Here is a 17,399-nt window from a genome sequence, read left to right as displayed (position 1 = left end):
ATCCCTCCGCCACTCAGACTAGTTCCAGGTTACAACCCTATTTATCCAGAGTCGGATAAAATATGAAGCATTTGCGTGAAATTTTGTCATAATTTCTATGTTCTGTCTGGAGTTATGGCTTGAAAGTGTTCTCTGAGGTCGCCGTGACCTTTGACCTTTAGCCACCAAAGTCTAATCAGTTGCTCCTTGAGTCCAAGTGAACGTTTGTACCAAATTCGAAGAAGTTCCATCAAGGCGTTTCTGAGATATCGTGTCCACGAGAATGGGTAGGATGGACGTAGGTATTATACGGACGGCTCTGGCTGTCGCCGGCGAGGAGGAATAACAAACAAGTCTTTGCTTCAGTACAAATTAGAACTGAACAATACAATTTTTATTTGTATTAAAAGGTTGAGAGTGAATCATCATTTGTGGGGTGTATTTTTAATGCAGTCAGTCTTTGAACATCTTCTCTCTGAGTGAACTATGGAATGAAAGCGCTCGTCTCTTTATCGAGTCCCTGCTTTAACTGAAGGGAAAAGAACAAAACAATATTCAAAATTAAATATAAACCCTGTTATTTATGTTCCGTGATTAACTGTGTTTGTGTCTGCTGTGTTTTTCAGAGCAGCACCAACATGAGTCTTACTTTCACAGCATTGAGTAATTTGTATTGAGGTTTTAGCTGGACAGTTAAGAGCAATACAAGTAGCTCCATACATAGTTTGAGGAAATTAAAAATTTACCAATTCAAAGTAAATGGTATACGGCATTTCGAGAAAGCAAATCACAAGCTGGACACCTTGTTAGTTTGATCTTGTCACCTGTTCATTTTGGTTTTGTCTTGAAAACTCTTAATACACTGATATGATTCTTTGGTCGTTACAAAAATGGCTCACAAAGCCAAAACATCAATTCTTCTCAGTCCTGAAGTAAAAAGTTGTACTTCCCAAAGTCAAACTCATCGGGCATGATGAGCATGTCTTCCCTGGCTTTGGCCAGCTTCTGTCGCAGGAAGTCCCGCCTCTCGGTCCACTCCCGCAGCTCCTCCGGGCTGTGGGCGTAGTCGCAGCACACACCGTCAGCGCAGCCGCCATCCAACCTGTCAGTCATTAACAGGATGATTAACGTTTTAACATTATTCATTTTCATTTTATTTCTCTCGTTGGTGATAGTTTTCTGTGTCTGTGAGTGACTCCCTTCACATTACGCATAAGTTATGTGAGACACTGTTAATATAGTTCTATTATTCTGAGCAGTTTTAAGATAGAAATTCATCACATCTACTTAAAACTACAATCACCTCCTTGTGGTTTTATCCCTCCGCCACTCAGACTAGTTCCAGGTTACATCCCTGTTTATCCAGAGTCAGATAAATTATTAACCGTTTGTGTGAAATTTTGTGTAATGGCTAGGAAATGTTTTCTCAGGTCACCGTGATCTTGACCTTTGACCACAAGAATTTTATCAGTTCATCCTTGAGTTAAAGTGAACGTTTTTAACCAAATTTGAAGAAGTTCCGTCGAGGCGTTGTTGAGATATCGTGTCCATGAGAATGAGACGGACGGACAACCTGAAAACAAGATGGCTGCTGCTCCGACTCTCGCTGACACAGAGGAATAAAAATGTAGTGAAGTGAAGCAAACCTTTATACTCCTATACAGTATACATATACAGTATATATATATATATATTAAAAACAGAACTATAATGTTCAGGACCACATGTGAGTGGCTGAATCCCGTCAGGTCTACCATTCAGACGACGTTAGAAACACTGGAAACAGTTGTCGAGTATATTTTTTTCTTAAATGTTGGTTTAACATCGGCAGCGTGTCCCTGGTTTAAAGTTTAAAGTTTCTCTGACTGTCTCTTCCACATCACTGCAGCAGGGTGATAAGTTAAACCACCGAAGATCCACAAAATAACAGATTTTCAAGGATCCCTTCAACAGTGACTCATTTTCTGAATCCAAACACTGATCCAGGAAAAAGGTCTTACTTGGGGCAGAGCTCAAAGTTTGTTCCAGGAAAGCGGTAGCTCCACGTCAGAGCCTCGTCTTCTCCCTCACAGCTGAACACTCGGTCCTTGTGCTTCTCGGTGGAGATATGCTGCTGCCACTGCCGCTCGCTGTTACTGTGTTTGCCGCACAGACGGCAGTGGAAGCCGCTCTAAAGCACAGAGAGGAAGCAGCGGCGTTGACCGGTCAGGAAGGTTTAGCTTTGGTGCCAGTGGAGCCATTTTTTTTTTTTAATTTTTGGTCTTTGACTTTATCGAACTGAAAATCAAATGTAAAACCTACCATTGGTTCGGCATAGTCAGTCGGCATGATGATATATTTCTCTTCTGGAACGGGCTGGGTGAACATGGCGCCATCTGCCTGGCGGTTCTGGGCAGTTAATGTCAGCCACATGTCGTAGATCTGCTGCATGTCCAGCACTGCAGGCACAGAGAAAGAAAATCTCATGTCACTGCGAGGAAGTTCAGCAAGAGACAGAGTCAGATGGTAGGTGTCTTTATGTAAACAGGGTTCCTGCACCATAATCAATGCTTTTAAAGACCTCAATACATTAAGATTAAGACCGAACCATGTGGAAATGACTGTTTTACTCAGACTTTTGTTGCTGCTCTCCTGTAAATGCTCTTTTTAAATAGAGGCGGAGTAGAAAGTTCAGATGTAAACACCTGCAGCAGCACATGTATTAAAGCACCACACCATTCATTTTGCATGTTGGTAGAAATAACTATTACTTCCTATTACTGCTAAACATTTTCTAAATCCTACGACAGAATTTCAGATTCATTTTTAGATAAAAAGAGGGAAAATAACATGTTCTTAATGTTTAGTAGCGCAGACCTTCACTTTGCACAGTAACTTTTCCTTTGTCTAATTATCTACCTGCGAACCATTAACTGTAGATTTATGCCAAACTACCAGGTTAGCGCCCCCCAGTGTGTCGGCATAACCACATCTTAAAAATAAATGTGTGTCTGTGACATGAAAAAGGAGCACCATCATTATTATTGCCTTGTTAGCTTTGTTTTGTTCTACCAGTCTTAAACAAACTATCTGCAAATTTAATACCTACAATAAATTCAGGGTAAATACAGTATAAGACATTTTCAGACCTTATTTTCCTTAAGAGTCCTTACTGACCCGCAGGAACCCTGATTAATGCAGGAGTTAAACTGCTCTTAATCTCCATTGTACAAGTTTCTCGACGTCACACAGCGGTATAGAGAGATATTTAAGCTTTAAGGGTAATGACGACGTATTGACCATGACGATATCTGCCAACCTTTCCTAGATTATCTTCCTGGTGATCTTGTTGACCTATTGCAGAAGGGGCGCCCACACTGTTTTTATTTTATTTATTTTATTAATTTATTTATTTTTATCATTATTTTTTTGCGTGTGTTTTGTTCTCTTCATCCCTTCGACATGATAACAATGTAAACAAGAATGTTTATGATGGTAACAATGTGGTTGTGATAATTCATTTGATGCAAGTTAATTGATTTCTGTTTGGCAGTTTGGGAACATCTGTGCTGTCTCGCTCTGTGTGTGAAAAATTAATAAAATATTGTTAAAAAAGAAAACTAGCTCAAACTCGTAACTTATGGCGGGTAAGTTTTCCATGTTACTTTATTATTTAATGGAAACTGTAATGCAGAGTGAATTTAATAACTCACAGTCATTATTCTTCATATACATCCACATCTCCCTCTCCTCTTGGCTGTGAGCGAAGGTGCACTTCCCTGTGTAGTTACATTTCCTTTTCTCCAAAACCTGGGTGCATATCTGTGAAGACAAGACGTCCTGCTGTTAAACACAGATCACCATGTGCATGACAAACCTTCTTCGAATCTTTGAAGAAGCAGACGTACGAAGCGCAGCAAACATTGCAAGAAAGAGAGAGGAAGACAAAAATATTTGATGCGTTCAAGTGCAAAAGGAACAGAGGACGCACACCTACATCATACTGCAGAGGGAAGTTCTTGGCGTGTGGCAGTGGTCGGACCTGAACCCATTTACTTCTCTCTAAGGACTTGACCAGCAGGACCCGTCTGTCTTTAGTCCAGCTGAACACGATGTCACAAGGAGGACAGATAAAGTTTAGTTTAATGTGTTTCATCGTGATGTTGGCAGGTTTATCTGAAGGCACCAGTGATTTGTGTTTGTGATATGTTTTTTTTTAAGCATGCTTTAAAATAATTTCATTCCCACATCCTGATATTTAACATCAACATGTCTACGTTTAAACAAAAATCTTACATTAAATACACATTTTCTTGACTTTTACAGGAACTTTGCAGATATATTTATATATTTCTACTCACGGATGTCTGGCCTTGGCAGTGCAATACTTGAGCGCCTTTTCTGGTTCACTGATCAGACCATCCCGCCAGCACTGAGCGCAGGCAAACTTCATCTTCATGTTCAGATTCTTCCCAGCTCCTCCTCCTCCTCCTCCTCCTCCTCTTGGTTTGCTCCCACCACCTCCAGAAGACAACTGCTTACATTAAAAGAAAAGAAACAGTGTTCTTCTTCATCTTTCATTTCTCATCTGTCAAAATCAACTGGCAGATTTTTATGACTCAGAGAATTCACAGAGACGATGCAGGACAAGTTACGTTTAAACGCTGCGTGCTGCAGAAACAGTGTCCTTTCAATAAAAATGATAATTGTCTCTTACTCTATTCCCTTTCTGTTTGCTTGAGTCTTGCTCCTGCTTGTCATAATATTTTGCAGCTACTTTCACAATCTCATCAGGGCTGATACCTGTAAATATCACAAACACACAGACACAGAAATTAAGTTTCATTTTGAGAGAAACACTACAAGCTGCTGCCATCTTCTGGTTTTCACTCGCAATATTGAAAAGGGACATTTCTACACTACCTTTAATTATCATTATTTTAACCACATTTAATAACTTTTTGCCTTGTAGAGGAAGGCAAATAACACATTTGTGGTATGTAATGACCGTTTATATGTAATCCTGCTTTAATATGGTTGATTTGATCTGGTCAACAATAATAAACTGTGATGAAATCCAGAACAGGCTCAGACATGGAGCAGGAGGACCATCAGTGCCACAAGAGGATTGTTCAATTAACAGTTTTGATTGATTTTTTCGGCCACTTGAGGGCAGCAGAATAAACCGTCATCATATGGACAAACTAATACGTTCACACACAGACATGGAGCAACAGCATCATACATTTGGAGTCGTATTTCTGTCCCCCTGGTAAATATAAGTTTAATATTCACGCTTTCTTTTTCTCCTTTTGGTCTCTACCAACTCCTGAGGGAGTTTTTTATTCTTTTATTTTATTCTTTTTAAAGAGCTTTTTCACTAAAAACTGCTGCAGGAAACGACACTGATGAGAGTGGGGAATGTGAATTAGAACAGTGACAGTTAATTAATTAATAAATATTGATAAATGCATCTTTAAAAGTAAGCAAATATGAATCAAAAGTGTTTACACCTAATTCTACTTTAATGATATATTTTATCATCTCTTCAGTGTTTACCTTTTTTTTTTTCCAACTTAACAAATGAAATCGTTTCGACTGTTTCCACTGCATGTGTCTGATGTGTCAGACCGACACGTCACCTGTGTCTGTACCTGTGTGTCGCTGCACTCTCCAAGTCTTGAGCTCGATGATGGAGTGGGCGTAATGGCAGTTGTTCTCTCTCTGGCAGCCGTACCGGATGGCTTGGTGGCACAAATCCAGCTGGCACAGGACGCTCAGCGGACGGACCTTTCTGTAGTTCACATTGTGGGTCCTCACCACAAATGCCAAACACCTGACGGGCAAAGAGGCAGAAATCAAGGTGTGTTCAGGAGTGAGAGAAAGAGTGAGAGTTAGGTAAGAGGACGAGGACTCGCAGGGAAACATTCGTTGGAAACATGCTCACTTGTTAGCGTCAAAGGTGTGGCGAGCGTCCAAGTTAGAGCAGGTGGTGTGACTGACTCTGCAGCGCTTACTGATGATTCTAGGTTTACTGTCATAGCATTCCTACAGAGACAGAGACACAAATAAAGAGGAGAAGAAACAAAACAAAAACAAGACCAACAACAGGAAGGAACAAAGAAGACACAGACACATTAAGTTAAGAGGATGAATGTTGTAATAAATGAATATCAATGAATAAATCTATTATGATTATTATGAGACATTGTGTTTGTTATGAGACGGATTATGAGACAAGGTTTCAAGTAGTAAACATTCAATACACAACTGGGAACAGAGTTCCTACTCAGTATCACAGAGTTAATGTAAAACATTATGGGAATGCAACATAAAGCATAAAGCATGCACAAATAATGATCATAAAAAATATTACGTTTAATTAAGTACATAAGCAAATAATTAAATACTTAATTAAATAAATCACGACAAATATTTCATTTCTACATTTCAATTAATTTTAAAGTATTTATTTCTGTATTTTTATTTGTATATTTTTGTGTCTGTAAAGCACGACTTGTTTGTTGTTTATTTATTTATTTAATTACTTTATTTATTTATTAAGCATTTAATTATTCATGCATTCATTTTTAATTTTATTATTATTATTAATAACAATAATAATAATAGTATTATTATTAGTATCATCATCTTGTGTGTATCTTATGTTTTTTGTTGGACTATATCCTATTGGCTTTGCTTCTTTATTGTTGGAAGTTTAAAAATATTAATAAAAAAGGAAAAAAGTCATTTTTTGTCGCGCATGTTTTCAGGAAAACGTGAACACGTGAAAACATTTTGAGAAAACATAATTTCTGGAAAATATTACAGGAGAATAGTAATATACATAGTATACATTAGAAAACAGTAAACGTCAATATTTCTACAATACACCATAATTGAATAAATATTAAAACAGAAAAGAGAATTATAAAATACATAAGAATATATATAATAGCAAAAATAAGTAAAACAGACATGACAGAGAGTTGAAAGCAGGTTTGTGAAATGATAAATGAACTGTACCAGTGCACTGACCTGACAGAGGAACATGAACGTGCCCTTGTGTTCCTGCAGGAGGCGTATGATGCTGTTTACAGGGTCCAGTGTGACAGACGCCGGTTCAAACAGCAGGCTTCTGTCCAGCATCCCCTTCCTCTCCTCCGTCCAAACATCGATCTCCAGCTGGTTGTAGGCAAACGTACAATCCTCTCTGTACTTACAGTCGCCCGTATTCAGCAGCTCTGGACGCGAAGGAAAACACACACCAGTCATGTTAACCACTCCTTTTTGATTAAAACTTCCCTCTTTAACTACACAGCTGTGTGAATTACAGTAGTTAGCATGTGACTGGCATGGCTGGTTTCCTGGATCCATTAGTCTCCAGTTCCCTCACAATCAATGTGGTAGTTTAGTTAGCATTCTTGTACAGCTTTTGCTTTTTGTGAAGTGAGTCTGCAACCATGCTAGCGGCTGCAAGGCACAGCACTGCTTTGAGCTAAATGCTAACATCAGCATTGCTAACATGCTCACAATAACAATGCTAACATGCTTACATTTAGCATAGGTACAATGTTTACCGTCTTAGTTTAGCGTGCTAGCATGCTAACGTTTGCTAATTAGTGACACAAAGTTCAGTTGAGGCTGATGGGAATGTTTTTACAGTGTCAGAAAATAGTTTCTTGTGGCACTAGATGAATTTAGAGGATCACCAGGTCATCAGGGTTTATCCTCTGGGCACCAGATCTCTGGACCAACTAGTCTGCCCATGTAACACTTTTATTATATAGACATTTCTTTGCTGGACCAAAGTGTTTTTTGAGGGTAATTGAACTGTAGGAGAAGCTTTATAGTTTACAGATGGGACACAAACATCCAGGTGTTTTCCCTCCAACAGCTACACACTAGTATCACGCCTATGAGAGCGCCACATGTGCGTATTGACCAACCAGTAACATCCCGTCCCACTAGCGGGAGTGTAAGATGGGAGGAAGTTATGGAGGTTTGAAAGTGCGTCGCTGGACACCCTGATATCAATCTTCTATTTGATTCTGTGATCCTTACTCCTGCAGAGCACAAAGGGCCCTCTGAAGGACGTCCGAGCGGGCATCGGTCGCACTCTGGTCCACTCTGAAGGATGACCCGCCTTTCGTCTACACAACAGAATGTCTCGCTCGCAGCTGTGAACCAGGTCCGGCTTGTGAACAAACGTATTTATCCCTCGACCTGAAAACAAATGTTACACAAATGTACAGAATTAGGAACAAAAGTAAGAGCTGATGTTTCTGTTATTGAACGATATGATTGTAACAGTCCCTCCAGGATTTCACAGGCTCTTTTTGGGATTGTTGTGGCTAAAATTCTGATTTCACAGAAGCTTTTGATTAACATTGTGATGCATGTTGCAACGTTTTTAGATCACAATAAGACTCCACTTCTTAAGGATTTATGAATGACTTATAGCTAGTTTTTTAATTAGCTGTTAACACTTTATTATAAATCATTTATAAGATGTTATAACAAATTAGACAAAAAGGACAACAGTGACCTGTTGCTTGCCAAATAGTGAGTCCACTTTTATTTGTACTGTGAAGTTACTATTTATAACTGGTAAAAAGGAGCCTTAATGTAAGGTTTAAAACACATCATTACCAAGTTATTATAAGGCTCTTTTACCAGTTATATAATATATATATAATAATAGCAACTCATTAGTCAGATTAATGAGTAGTACGCATTAACTTGATCTTGCCAAATAGTGAGCCTGCATCAATGTATGAACTTGTTTATAATTGTTTATTTATGATTTTTAAATTAATAACCTAATTATACACCATTTATAAATCCTTTACAAAGGGCAGTCTTACTGTACAATGCTACTACAGTTTTTTTTTTTTTTTTTTTTTACAATGAAACTGCACAAGCAAATAAAAATTGCAAAAATTGTCACTATTTATAACGTAGAGCTTTTTATGTGTGAATAGGGATTTAACAACATGCTTCAAAACCAGAAACAATGAAGTGAGTTCAGTGACGTACATCAAGGTTTTGTACAGGGACTGGTGTGATTGGTTCGACTCCGCGGGAAACTGTGATGATGATTGATCAAATTTGCAGAAAAGTTGCGGTGATTGTGACAAAAATGTGAGGTCGTGCAGAATTCTCGGGGAATTTGCGACACTCTGGAGGGACTGATGTAATTCTGTGAATATCTACAAATGAAGACTTGATCATTGTGATTTTTCTAATGATTACAGTTGCTCTGAACGTACCTTCCCGAGGGAAACAGGCGGAGCAGGCCTGCAGGAACTCGTGGGTGGAGGACAGCGGGTTGGAGACTGTAACCAGCGCTTGGTTTTTCCTCTCCTTTTTTTTTGCCACAGTAAGAATAAGATTTCAGTTAATGCCAACAGAACAAACAAAAAAAAACAGCTGGTAACAGAAGCCAGATAATCTCTTACTCTGTAGTTGTTCTTTGCAGGTCGTATTACTGGAGCTACAGCGGTGAGAGCGCTCGGGATACCTGAGGAGCAATAAGAGAACATCAGTTACATGTTATGGAAGTTGGTTGAAATTTAAATCAATCACACGGTACCTGTATAATACATCTCTTGTGCACAGATTTATATAAGGATTTATATTTTTTTTTCTTGTAAATTACAGCAGTTCTTCAGACATCTAAAAGTCCAAGGTTTGGGAATCACAACCGTAGGTTAAAGCCATTAGATAATTGCAGCATCTCTTAGCAAAGAATAAACGATAATCACCAATTGAGCTGAAATTGGAGAGCGAGTCCAGGCCTGTTCCCCCGACGGAGACCGCCGGCAGAGTCACTGAGGGAAACGAGTCCAGGGCATCAAGGGAGTCGAGCTGGTTCACAGCTTTCGCACCAACTGTAGGGACATCACCACACTGACCAGCTGGGTCAGAGACGGTCTCCAGGGTGTCTAGTTCGTCCAGCAAATCATCAAGGGACTTTTCTTCCGTCTCCAGTTCTGTTTTGGATTCATTAACTTCCTCAGCAGCAGCAGCACTTGGCGTTGTATCCAAGAAGTCATCCAGGGAATCGAGGCCATCCAGGGTATCCAGCGCCGCAGAGGTCAGGCCTAAATTCGGAGTACCTGCACCGCCTCCAACTCCTGAGAAGTTGTCTAAGGCATGAAGACTCTGTGAGGTCAAAAGGTCGTCCAGGGTATCCAGTGCTGCAGTCGTAGTGCTTTGCTCGCCACCTGGAAAGGAGTCCAGGGAGTTGAGTTGGCTGACGGCCGAGATGAAGAAGGCCGGGGGGAGCTGGGGTGTTGGGTCGGGCAGGACCGAAGGAACCGTGTGCGCGGAAGTGGAAGTCCTGCTGGGAGGCGAGAATGGCGCCTGGATGCATGTCTGTAAAACATGGAGAGAGGAATTTGAGTGAAGATGTGCGACAGAAGAAGAAGAAAAAAGCACAATATTGATTTCTGTTTCTTTTCTTCCAGGTTTGATTTTCAGTGACTCGCCAAGTTCATGCCATTTGACACAGCAGCCATGTCTGAAAATATCAGATTTCCTAAAAGCTGCATCACACAGTATCTTTTTGGACGACCCCCCCCCCCCCCAAGGAATGAGAGGGGCTGCGTTTTTAGACAGAGGGTAAATATCTGTGTGAAGCCAGCGCGAACAATTTTTTTTTTTTACCTCAGTTGACTCCTGCTCAGCAGGGAAGCAGTCGAGCAGGCTGTCTAAGTCATCTCCCATCAGCTCGGAGTCCTCCAAAGCGTCCACCGTGGCGGGCACCGAGGAGGCGGCGGGTGGCGCGGGGGGGATCACGGACTGAGGCATGCTGCGGAAGCTGACTGCAGAGAAGCAGAGGGAATTTATTATCCACAACGTTTTTCTTCCAGAGCTTTTTAATGGAAACAGACAGTGGAGACTCTCTCGTGCTGCCTGTATTGTTAATGCAGAACAGTTTTAATCAAGTTAAAGTCACGATGAATTCACACCTGGTGCGAGGCCACTCAGAGGATTCACACCATTTCCTAAATTAGCACCAGACACCTGGAAGAGGAGAGGGTGGGAAAGAAATCACTATGTTTTCATAACTGGAGAATTCACACACTAATTAAATGCAACTAGATTCGTTGGGGAGTTGAGGAATACAACCGCAAGATCGTAATTCTATTTTTTATGTTTGGCGCTGAATGTTCGAGACCATGTGGAACTCGCCTTGACGGCTTCAGCAGTCGTGTTTCCGTTTGTGACGTCTGTCGTTATAAGTGCGTCCTCCTGGAAAAGACAAGATAACAAAGCGGATGTGAGAGACAAAGCAAAGTGAGGACATTAGAGTTTATGACTGTAGAGTCATTTCTTTTCTATATTGCATATGTCTTCACAGTAGCCATTTCTTTAATGTCTCCCGATGCTAATAGCCCATTGCACTGCATATTTAATTTAGAGGACTTTAAATTCGATGAGATAACTTGATTTTTAAAAAAGGTATTTAATTCACTGGATTGGTCAAACAGTATCCAAAACTATCCAAATGAGGTTTACTCTAAATATACTATGCCATGATTTACATGTTGATTTCCAAATATAAAGTCACGAGACTGTGATTAAAGAGTTCATCCACCTGAAAACCTAGAAACATTCTTCTCTTGGATTCCTCAGTGAATGAAATCTAAACAATAATCGTTTTACCGACCTTTGCGCTGACATAGGGTTTTCGATTTTTGAGTCCTAGGCGGATGGCCAGCTCCTGAGCGAGCTCGTTCACATCTTTATCCTGTGGAAGAGTAAACAGAAGAAGAGTGAATGAATGAATCCAGTGCACAAGCTACAAGTCTGAGCTACAGGCAGAGTATCAGTAAAAACTGTTCATCTCACCTTGCAGAGAGAAAGTGCTTTAAGATTCATGTAACAAGTGATAAAGAGACACTAATCATCTTTTAGGTTTTGACAAATAAAAATAAACAATCAATGATGTTATTGCCAATCACTTCATGACAACTATGCAAACTCCATCTGCTTTGGGAACAGGACTAAGAGTCTGCAGACATGCTAACAGCACTGTGAGGCTGGATTTAGGCAGCAGTTAGCTATTAGCATGAAACATAAAGCACAGGTGAGGATGACGGAAACACGACAGGTATCTAGATGTAACGTAACGTGGAAGTAACGGACACATTCTTGAGCTGCTGCTGGTGCGAAATAAAAGTCTGGGAAACACAAAAGTCGTTAGGATCCATCCTGAGGGCGACATGGAAGTGTGTTAAAAACTTCAGTCTGGACCAAGAATGAACCTTTAACCTTTGGCTTCTTACAAACAGCTCAATTTAAACACCTCCTCATACTGCACAGTAGTAGTTGGCAACTGGCGGCCCGCGGGCAAAAGCTAAAGTAAAATCTGGCCCACCAGATTGTTATCTTTTATTCTGAAAAGTTCTGAAAGGAAGTTCCAGAGGAGCGCACATACCATGTGTGATATGAAATAAATACCATGAGTTCAGTAAATCAGTCTATGAAAAGTATAATAATTGACTGTGGGTGGACGAGCTCACAAACATCCGAAAGAAGCTTCGGAAAGATAGGAATCACAACTTCCTGCCAGGACTTTCAGAATAAAATCAGAGCGGAAACAGGATGCGGATGACGACCAAGATCGTCAAATGAGATTCTAACAAAAAGATGATCATATGCTCTTTCTCTCCCAGTTGCATTTTTTATCAATATCTTGAATTAGCCTTTGATTAATGGATTAGAAAAACGTACTTGCGGACCCCTGCTGTGAGGTATGACAGGAGTTTAACTCTGGTACAAACAAAAAGGTCAGAATCTGAACATAACGCATTTCACTTCAAGACTCAACCACCACTTCCCTCCATTACCACACGCTCTTACTCGACGAAGCGGCGTTGCTGCACATGAAAATACCAGATTTGCATTGCGGCTTCTCTCAGACCCATTTGCATCAACTCTGCCAATCCCCTCTTTCCTTTACCAGGCGAGTGATAAGCAGACAGTCCGTGGTGCAGTTGTAGGCCTCCTTGTACTTCCCGAGCTCCTTCAAACACAGCGCCTTCCTGTACAGGGCCCTGCGGCTTTCCTTACACCCTTCAAGAGCTCTGTCGCAGTCCTTCACGCCTCGGTCATATTCCCCCTGTAGAAAACACCACAAATGTGGAAGACGTGCAAAGAGCTCAAATGAGGAGCAAGTGAAGTAAGCAAAAGCAAACTAATGCAAAAACAATGTACAATGTTGAGGGTCTTTTCTTCGCTATGCAGGTTTAAGCTCAGTGGCCTGGTGCTGCTGATAAACACATCTAAATGATTTAGTGCTGGTCACATTCTTTTCGGGGTAGTAAATCAGATTGGCATTGTTCTTAGAGGCAGCTTCATAACTCAGGTGTGAGGAGTGGCGAGGACAGAGCTGAAACGTCTTTGTTGAAACGTCGAAAACGGAAATTCCAGGTTATACGCCGAGTTTAAAGTCCAAATATCGATGTGTCCAAATTCTGTGATCTGTTAGTAGCTGTAGGAATATGTGCGGCAATGTTAATCTGCAGTTTCTCTCTTCCCATACCCTCGTATCTGGAGTTTAAGTTATGTTATCCATAGTCGAGTAATGGCTGAAAAGTGTGTTGTGAGGTCAAACTGACTTTGACCTTTGACCCCCAATATCTAATCAGTTCATCCTTCAGTCTAAATTAACATTTGTGCAAAATTTGAAGGGATTCCCTTGAAGAGTTCTGGACATATCGCATTAACAATCATGATTTGTGAGGTCACCACACCTGTGACCTTTGACCTTTGACCCCCCAAAATAAAATAAAAAATCAGTTCATCGTTCAGTCCTAGTGAATGTTTGTGCCAAGTTCTGTCGAGGTGTTACTGAGATGGGACAGAGGAAGGACAACCGGAAAACAACATGGCCGCCGGTTCTGACTGTCGCCGGCGCGGAGGAATGAAAAGTGTCACAACACGTCATGAAGGGTTTAATTATACAAGACTTAAATGTTAAAAAATATTCATGATTAAGGTATGAAGCATAAACTGTAATGGACCAATCACCTGCATGTTACTGGATATTTATAATAAAAAGTTGAAAAATTGTTTGAAAATAACTTCAACCAGTAATTATTTAGGGTTGATTTGATTTTACGTGGCTCCACAGTTGACTGACTCACGCTCAGATCAGGTTTGGGTGTGTAGAAGTGTTGATCGCAGGACTTGGTAGCCTTATTCACAGCGGCACACATTGCCCAAACAGATCTCTACACGTGTCTTGGCTGCGCTGCTGCAGAACGACGCAGCGTCTCAGAAACGCACAGGAGCAGATGTGTCTCACCAGACTGTGGTAGGCAGCAGCCCGGTTCACATACAGGCTCTCCAGCAACACTTCGGGGATCTGGATGTCCTCTCCCGCAGCGTAGCACGAGACGTTCAGGCCTTCGCTGAACTCTCTCGCGGCCCGCTCCCACTCTCCGTCTCTGAACAAGGCGTTGCCCTCATCGAGCAGGTTGCACACGAGCTGGGTGAGGAAGTCCTGGGGAGGAGGAAGAGGAAAAAGAGGGAGTATGCTTTTCGTGTTTTGTGAATGATTTCACACAGTCACGGTGGATAGTAAGAACAAAGGGTCTGAAAATACCAACAAGTGGTTCAGGAAAGGAGGAGGATGGTTTTTTTTATTTTTTATTTAGTTATTTAGCTTTTAACCAGGATCAAGGTCAGACACACGACAGATAAGCAAATCATGACAGGATGCAGACAAAATGTCCAATGAAATGCCGAGTAGAGACTTCAGAGTACGGGAAAATATCACACTTTCATTATTCATTCCAGGCCTCCGATCAGCTTGTTAACATTTGTCAGGCGCAAACCAAAAACCAAACCAGTGTACTGGACAAATTTAAGTTTGACCTGATGACGGTGCTGCAGGAAGCATTAGGATCATATAGTCTCATATATGTTGAGATTAGGGCTGCATAATTAATTGAAATCGCGAAAGGAGGAGGAGCTGCAGTTTTCTTCTTGATAAAAAAGGTAAAATGTGTCACAACAACAGACCGTAAATGAAGCGTTGTGGTGCGACAGAGACGCCCCGGCCTGCGAATCAAATCCTCCAGACGTGAGGGAGCGTGATAGTTCGGTACAAGCACCAACAAAAATCATATAATCATTTTTACATCTATTGAAAATATAAAAGATGGTGCCACTAGAACCATGCATGTCAACAAAATGTGGTGCCAGTCTGTACAATAAGTGTCAAAACAGGTCACTAAAAAACAAAAACATGGTTGTTAGGTTAGATATTTTAATCTGGACCCAAGGTGGTTTGTATATTGCTAAAAATCAACTGGCCTCCACATTAACAATCTTCTGAGTATCTGTGTTTACTGGGGCTGTTTTTTCTTGCTACAGCACAGAGGGAATTTTGTAATAAAAATACTGTGACTTATTTTGGCTAACTCAGAAAGATGAAGTCTGTCCATGTTTCCTTGCAAAGGGCGGACAGGAGAAATGATTACAGCGACCAATAACTCTTTCAAAAAGGGGAGTGATTGTACCGAGGCAAGACTTGAAAAACATCTTGAGCTAAAGATCAACACTGCCTCTAAGAAGGGAAAACTTAAAAACATAAAATGTCCCGTTTTAGTTTTACATGGAGCCGAGAATGAACAGAGAGACGGCAGGAAAACAGAAAGCACACTGAGAGGTCTGTGTGAGTTCAGCAGCAACTTATGACCAAGTGATTGTGGATCATAAAAAAATGCATGAAACCCAAGAGTGCAAAGGGGAAAAGACAGTGGAGACAGACATAACACTGTGTTTGTTAATAACAGCTGGTACCTGGTAGCCCTCGGGCTCTGGATAAGCCAGGGAAGACCTTGAACAAAAACACAAGTAAACACACTCAGCAAAGTACTGACACAGCTTGTTTATCGAGGATATGAGTCATTCAGAGACAGGGCAAGTTTCACTTTCCACTTTCCGTCAAATAAAACAAAAAACAAAACAAAAACTCACTGGATAAATTTCAGAGCTTTGCTTATCTCCTCCTTGCGCTTTTGTCTGGCAGGCTCCATGATTGTTCACTATAGGAGGAAGACAAGTGGATTTAGTGGCTGATGTTTATGTTGACATGAATGTATGCCCACTTCCTTCAGGAGTAGAAACCAAACACACAACCACCAAAAACACTCACTGACCCTGTGTTCATGCTTGTTCAGTGTTAAAGCCCCCCCCCCCAACACACACACACACACACATACACACACACACACACACACATATATATATATATCAAGCAAACAAGCCCCTGACCCTGCACGCTCCCTCGGCCCATCATGGCGCGGACTGGACCGACTTCAAACACACCTACCTGATGGAGTGAGGAAGTTCATTGAACCGAGGCAAGTTTCATCAGCGTGTCATGCTGAGTCCGAGGCGGGGGAAATAAAATACATTAAAACCTTTAGCAGCCGAGAGTGTCGTGCTGACGATGATGAACAACCGAGGAGGAAGGAAACCCGCGAACTTCCCGGTTAAGTTTCGATTCCCAGCAGCTCCAGTCCACCCATGATCCAGCTGCAAATCTCTGCACTGGCCCTTTAATGAGGGGAGGAGCCTTCCGGCCCTGAGTTCAGTCTGTCAGGCACCACTTCCTGCAAACAGACCCCGCCTACAACCACTCGCTCTTCTGTACGGAAGAGGATTAGGGCCACATGTGAACTTCTTTTCTTTTCTTTTCTTTTCTTTTTTTAGAATCCTGATTTTACTCATGTAGATATTATATTTTATCTTATTGTGTCATTTATCTTCTTTTAAGTATTTGGTTCTTGCCGTTTGGCAATCTGTTTTTCTTTCTTTGTACTGTCCACTTTGCTGCTGTGATGCTGCAAATTTCCCATAAAGGAATATTCTTATCTTATGTTATCTTATCTTATTTCTGTCCGCTTCTGGTCAACTTTTGGCAAAATTATTTTAATGCCATGTTTAAGATACTCTCGATTTCTGTTAAGATTTCCCCTATGTATTGCCATTTCTGGGCTCCCTGAAGACTATAGCCGTTACCAGTGTTGTGCCAGTTCACACTTAAAAAGAACCAGTTCAAAGTTCAGTTCATACAGATGAAAATGAACTAGTTCACGTTCATTTGTTGTTGTTTTTTATTTTTAATAAATAAGCTGCTATTCATCCATCACCAGCCTCAAATCATTGCCACTCGCAAACTAAATGAATTGTTGTAAAACCACTGAAGAATCACAGACATGAGTTACATTAAAAACCATCTGAACAAATCAGATTACAAATGATGAACGTGAACGTGAGTGAACGCCGTTCATGTTCATCATTTGTGAACTGATTCGTTCAGTTCAGCGTTCACAGAGAATATGAACGTGTTCAATGAACACACGTTCATGCACAACGCTGACTGTTACAGCGTTTCACCTCTTTGATAATGTAGT

The 17,399-nt window shown here is 41.0% G+C and overlaps 1 protein-coding gene across 1 annotated transcript; it reads right to left on the bottom strand.

The window, feature by feature from the left end:
- Positions 1–244: 244 nt before the first annotated feature.
- LOC111239189 (zinc finger CCCH domain-containing protein 7B-like) lies at positions 245–16,490 on the bottom strand. The gene is made up of 23 exons (XM_022769009.1): positions 16,313–16,490; positions 15,958–16,025; positions 15,781–15,817; positions 14,279–14,476; positions 12,932–13,090; positions 11,636–11,716; positions 11,158–11,217; positions 10,935–10,989; positions 10,630–10,787; positions 9,726–10,338; positions 9,420–9,481; positions 9,231–9,324; positions 8,023–8,184; positions 6,997–7,202; positions 5,906–6,006; positions 5,613–5,794; positions 4,676–4,761; positions 4,320–4,495; positions 3,956–4,061; positions 3,672–3,780; positions 2,281–2,417; positions 1,980–2,149; positions 245–1,081 (listed from the first exon to the last, which is right to left on the bottom strand). The coding sequence occupies exons 2-23, from the start codon at positions 16,014–16,016 to the stop codon at positions 901–903; spliced, it is 3,192 nt and encodes a 1,063-aa protein (XP_022624730.1). The 5' UTR covers positions 16,017–16,025; positions 16,313–16,490; the 3' UTR covers positions 245–900.
- Positions 16,491–17,399: the final 909 nt, after the last annotated feature.

Source organism: Seriola dumerili, unplaced genomic scaffold, assembly GCF_002260705.1.
Source record: "Seriola dumerili isolate Sdu_G_001 unplaced genomic scaffold, Sdu_1.0 BDQW01002134.1, whole genome shotgun sequence".
Taxonomy (NCBI): Eukaryota; Metazoa; Chordata; class Actinopteri; order Carangiformes; family Carangidae; genus Seriola; species Seriola dumerili.
Note: the sequence above shows the minus strand (reverse complement) of the source record. Positions and strands in the feature narration are given on the sequence as shown.

Bases quoted from the DNA above. Each gene is read 5' to 3' on its own strand.
- LOC111239189 (XM_022769009.1), bottom strand. From the start codon at position 16,016: ATGGAGCCTGCCAGACAAAAGCGCAAGGAGGAGATAAGCAAAGCTCTG. The intron at 4,762-5,612 runs GTACAGACACAG...TGATATTTACAG, and splicing joins GAGAGTGCAGCGACACACAG to GTATCAGCCCTGATGAGATT. The intron at 4,496-4,675 runs GTAAGAGACAAT...TTTTAATGTAAG, and splicing joins GCAAACAGAAAGGGAATAGA to CAGTTGTCTTCTGGAGGTGG.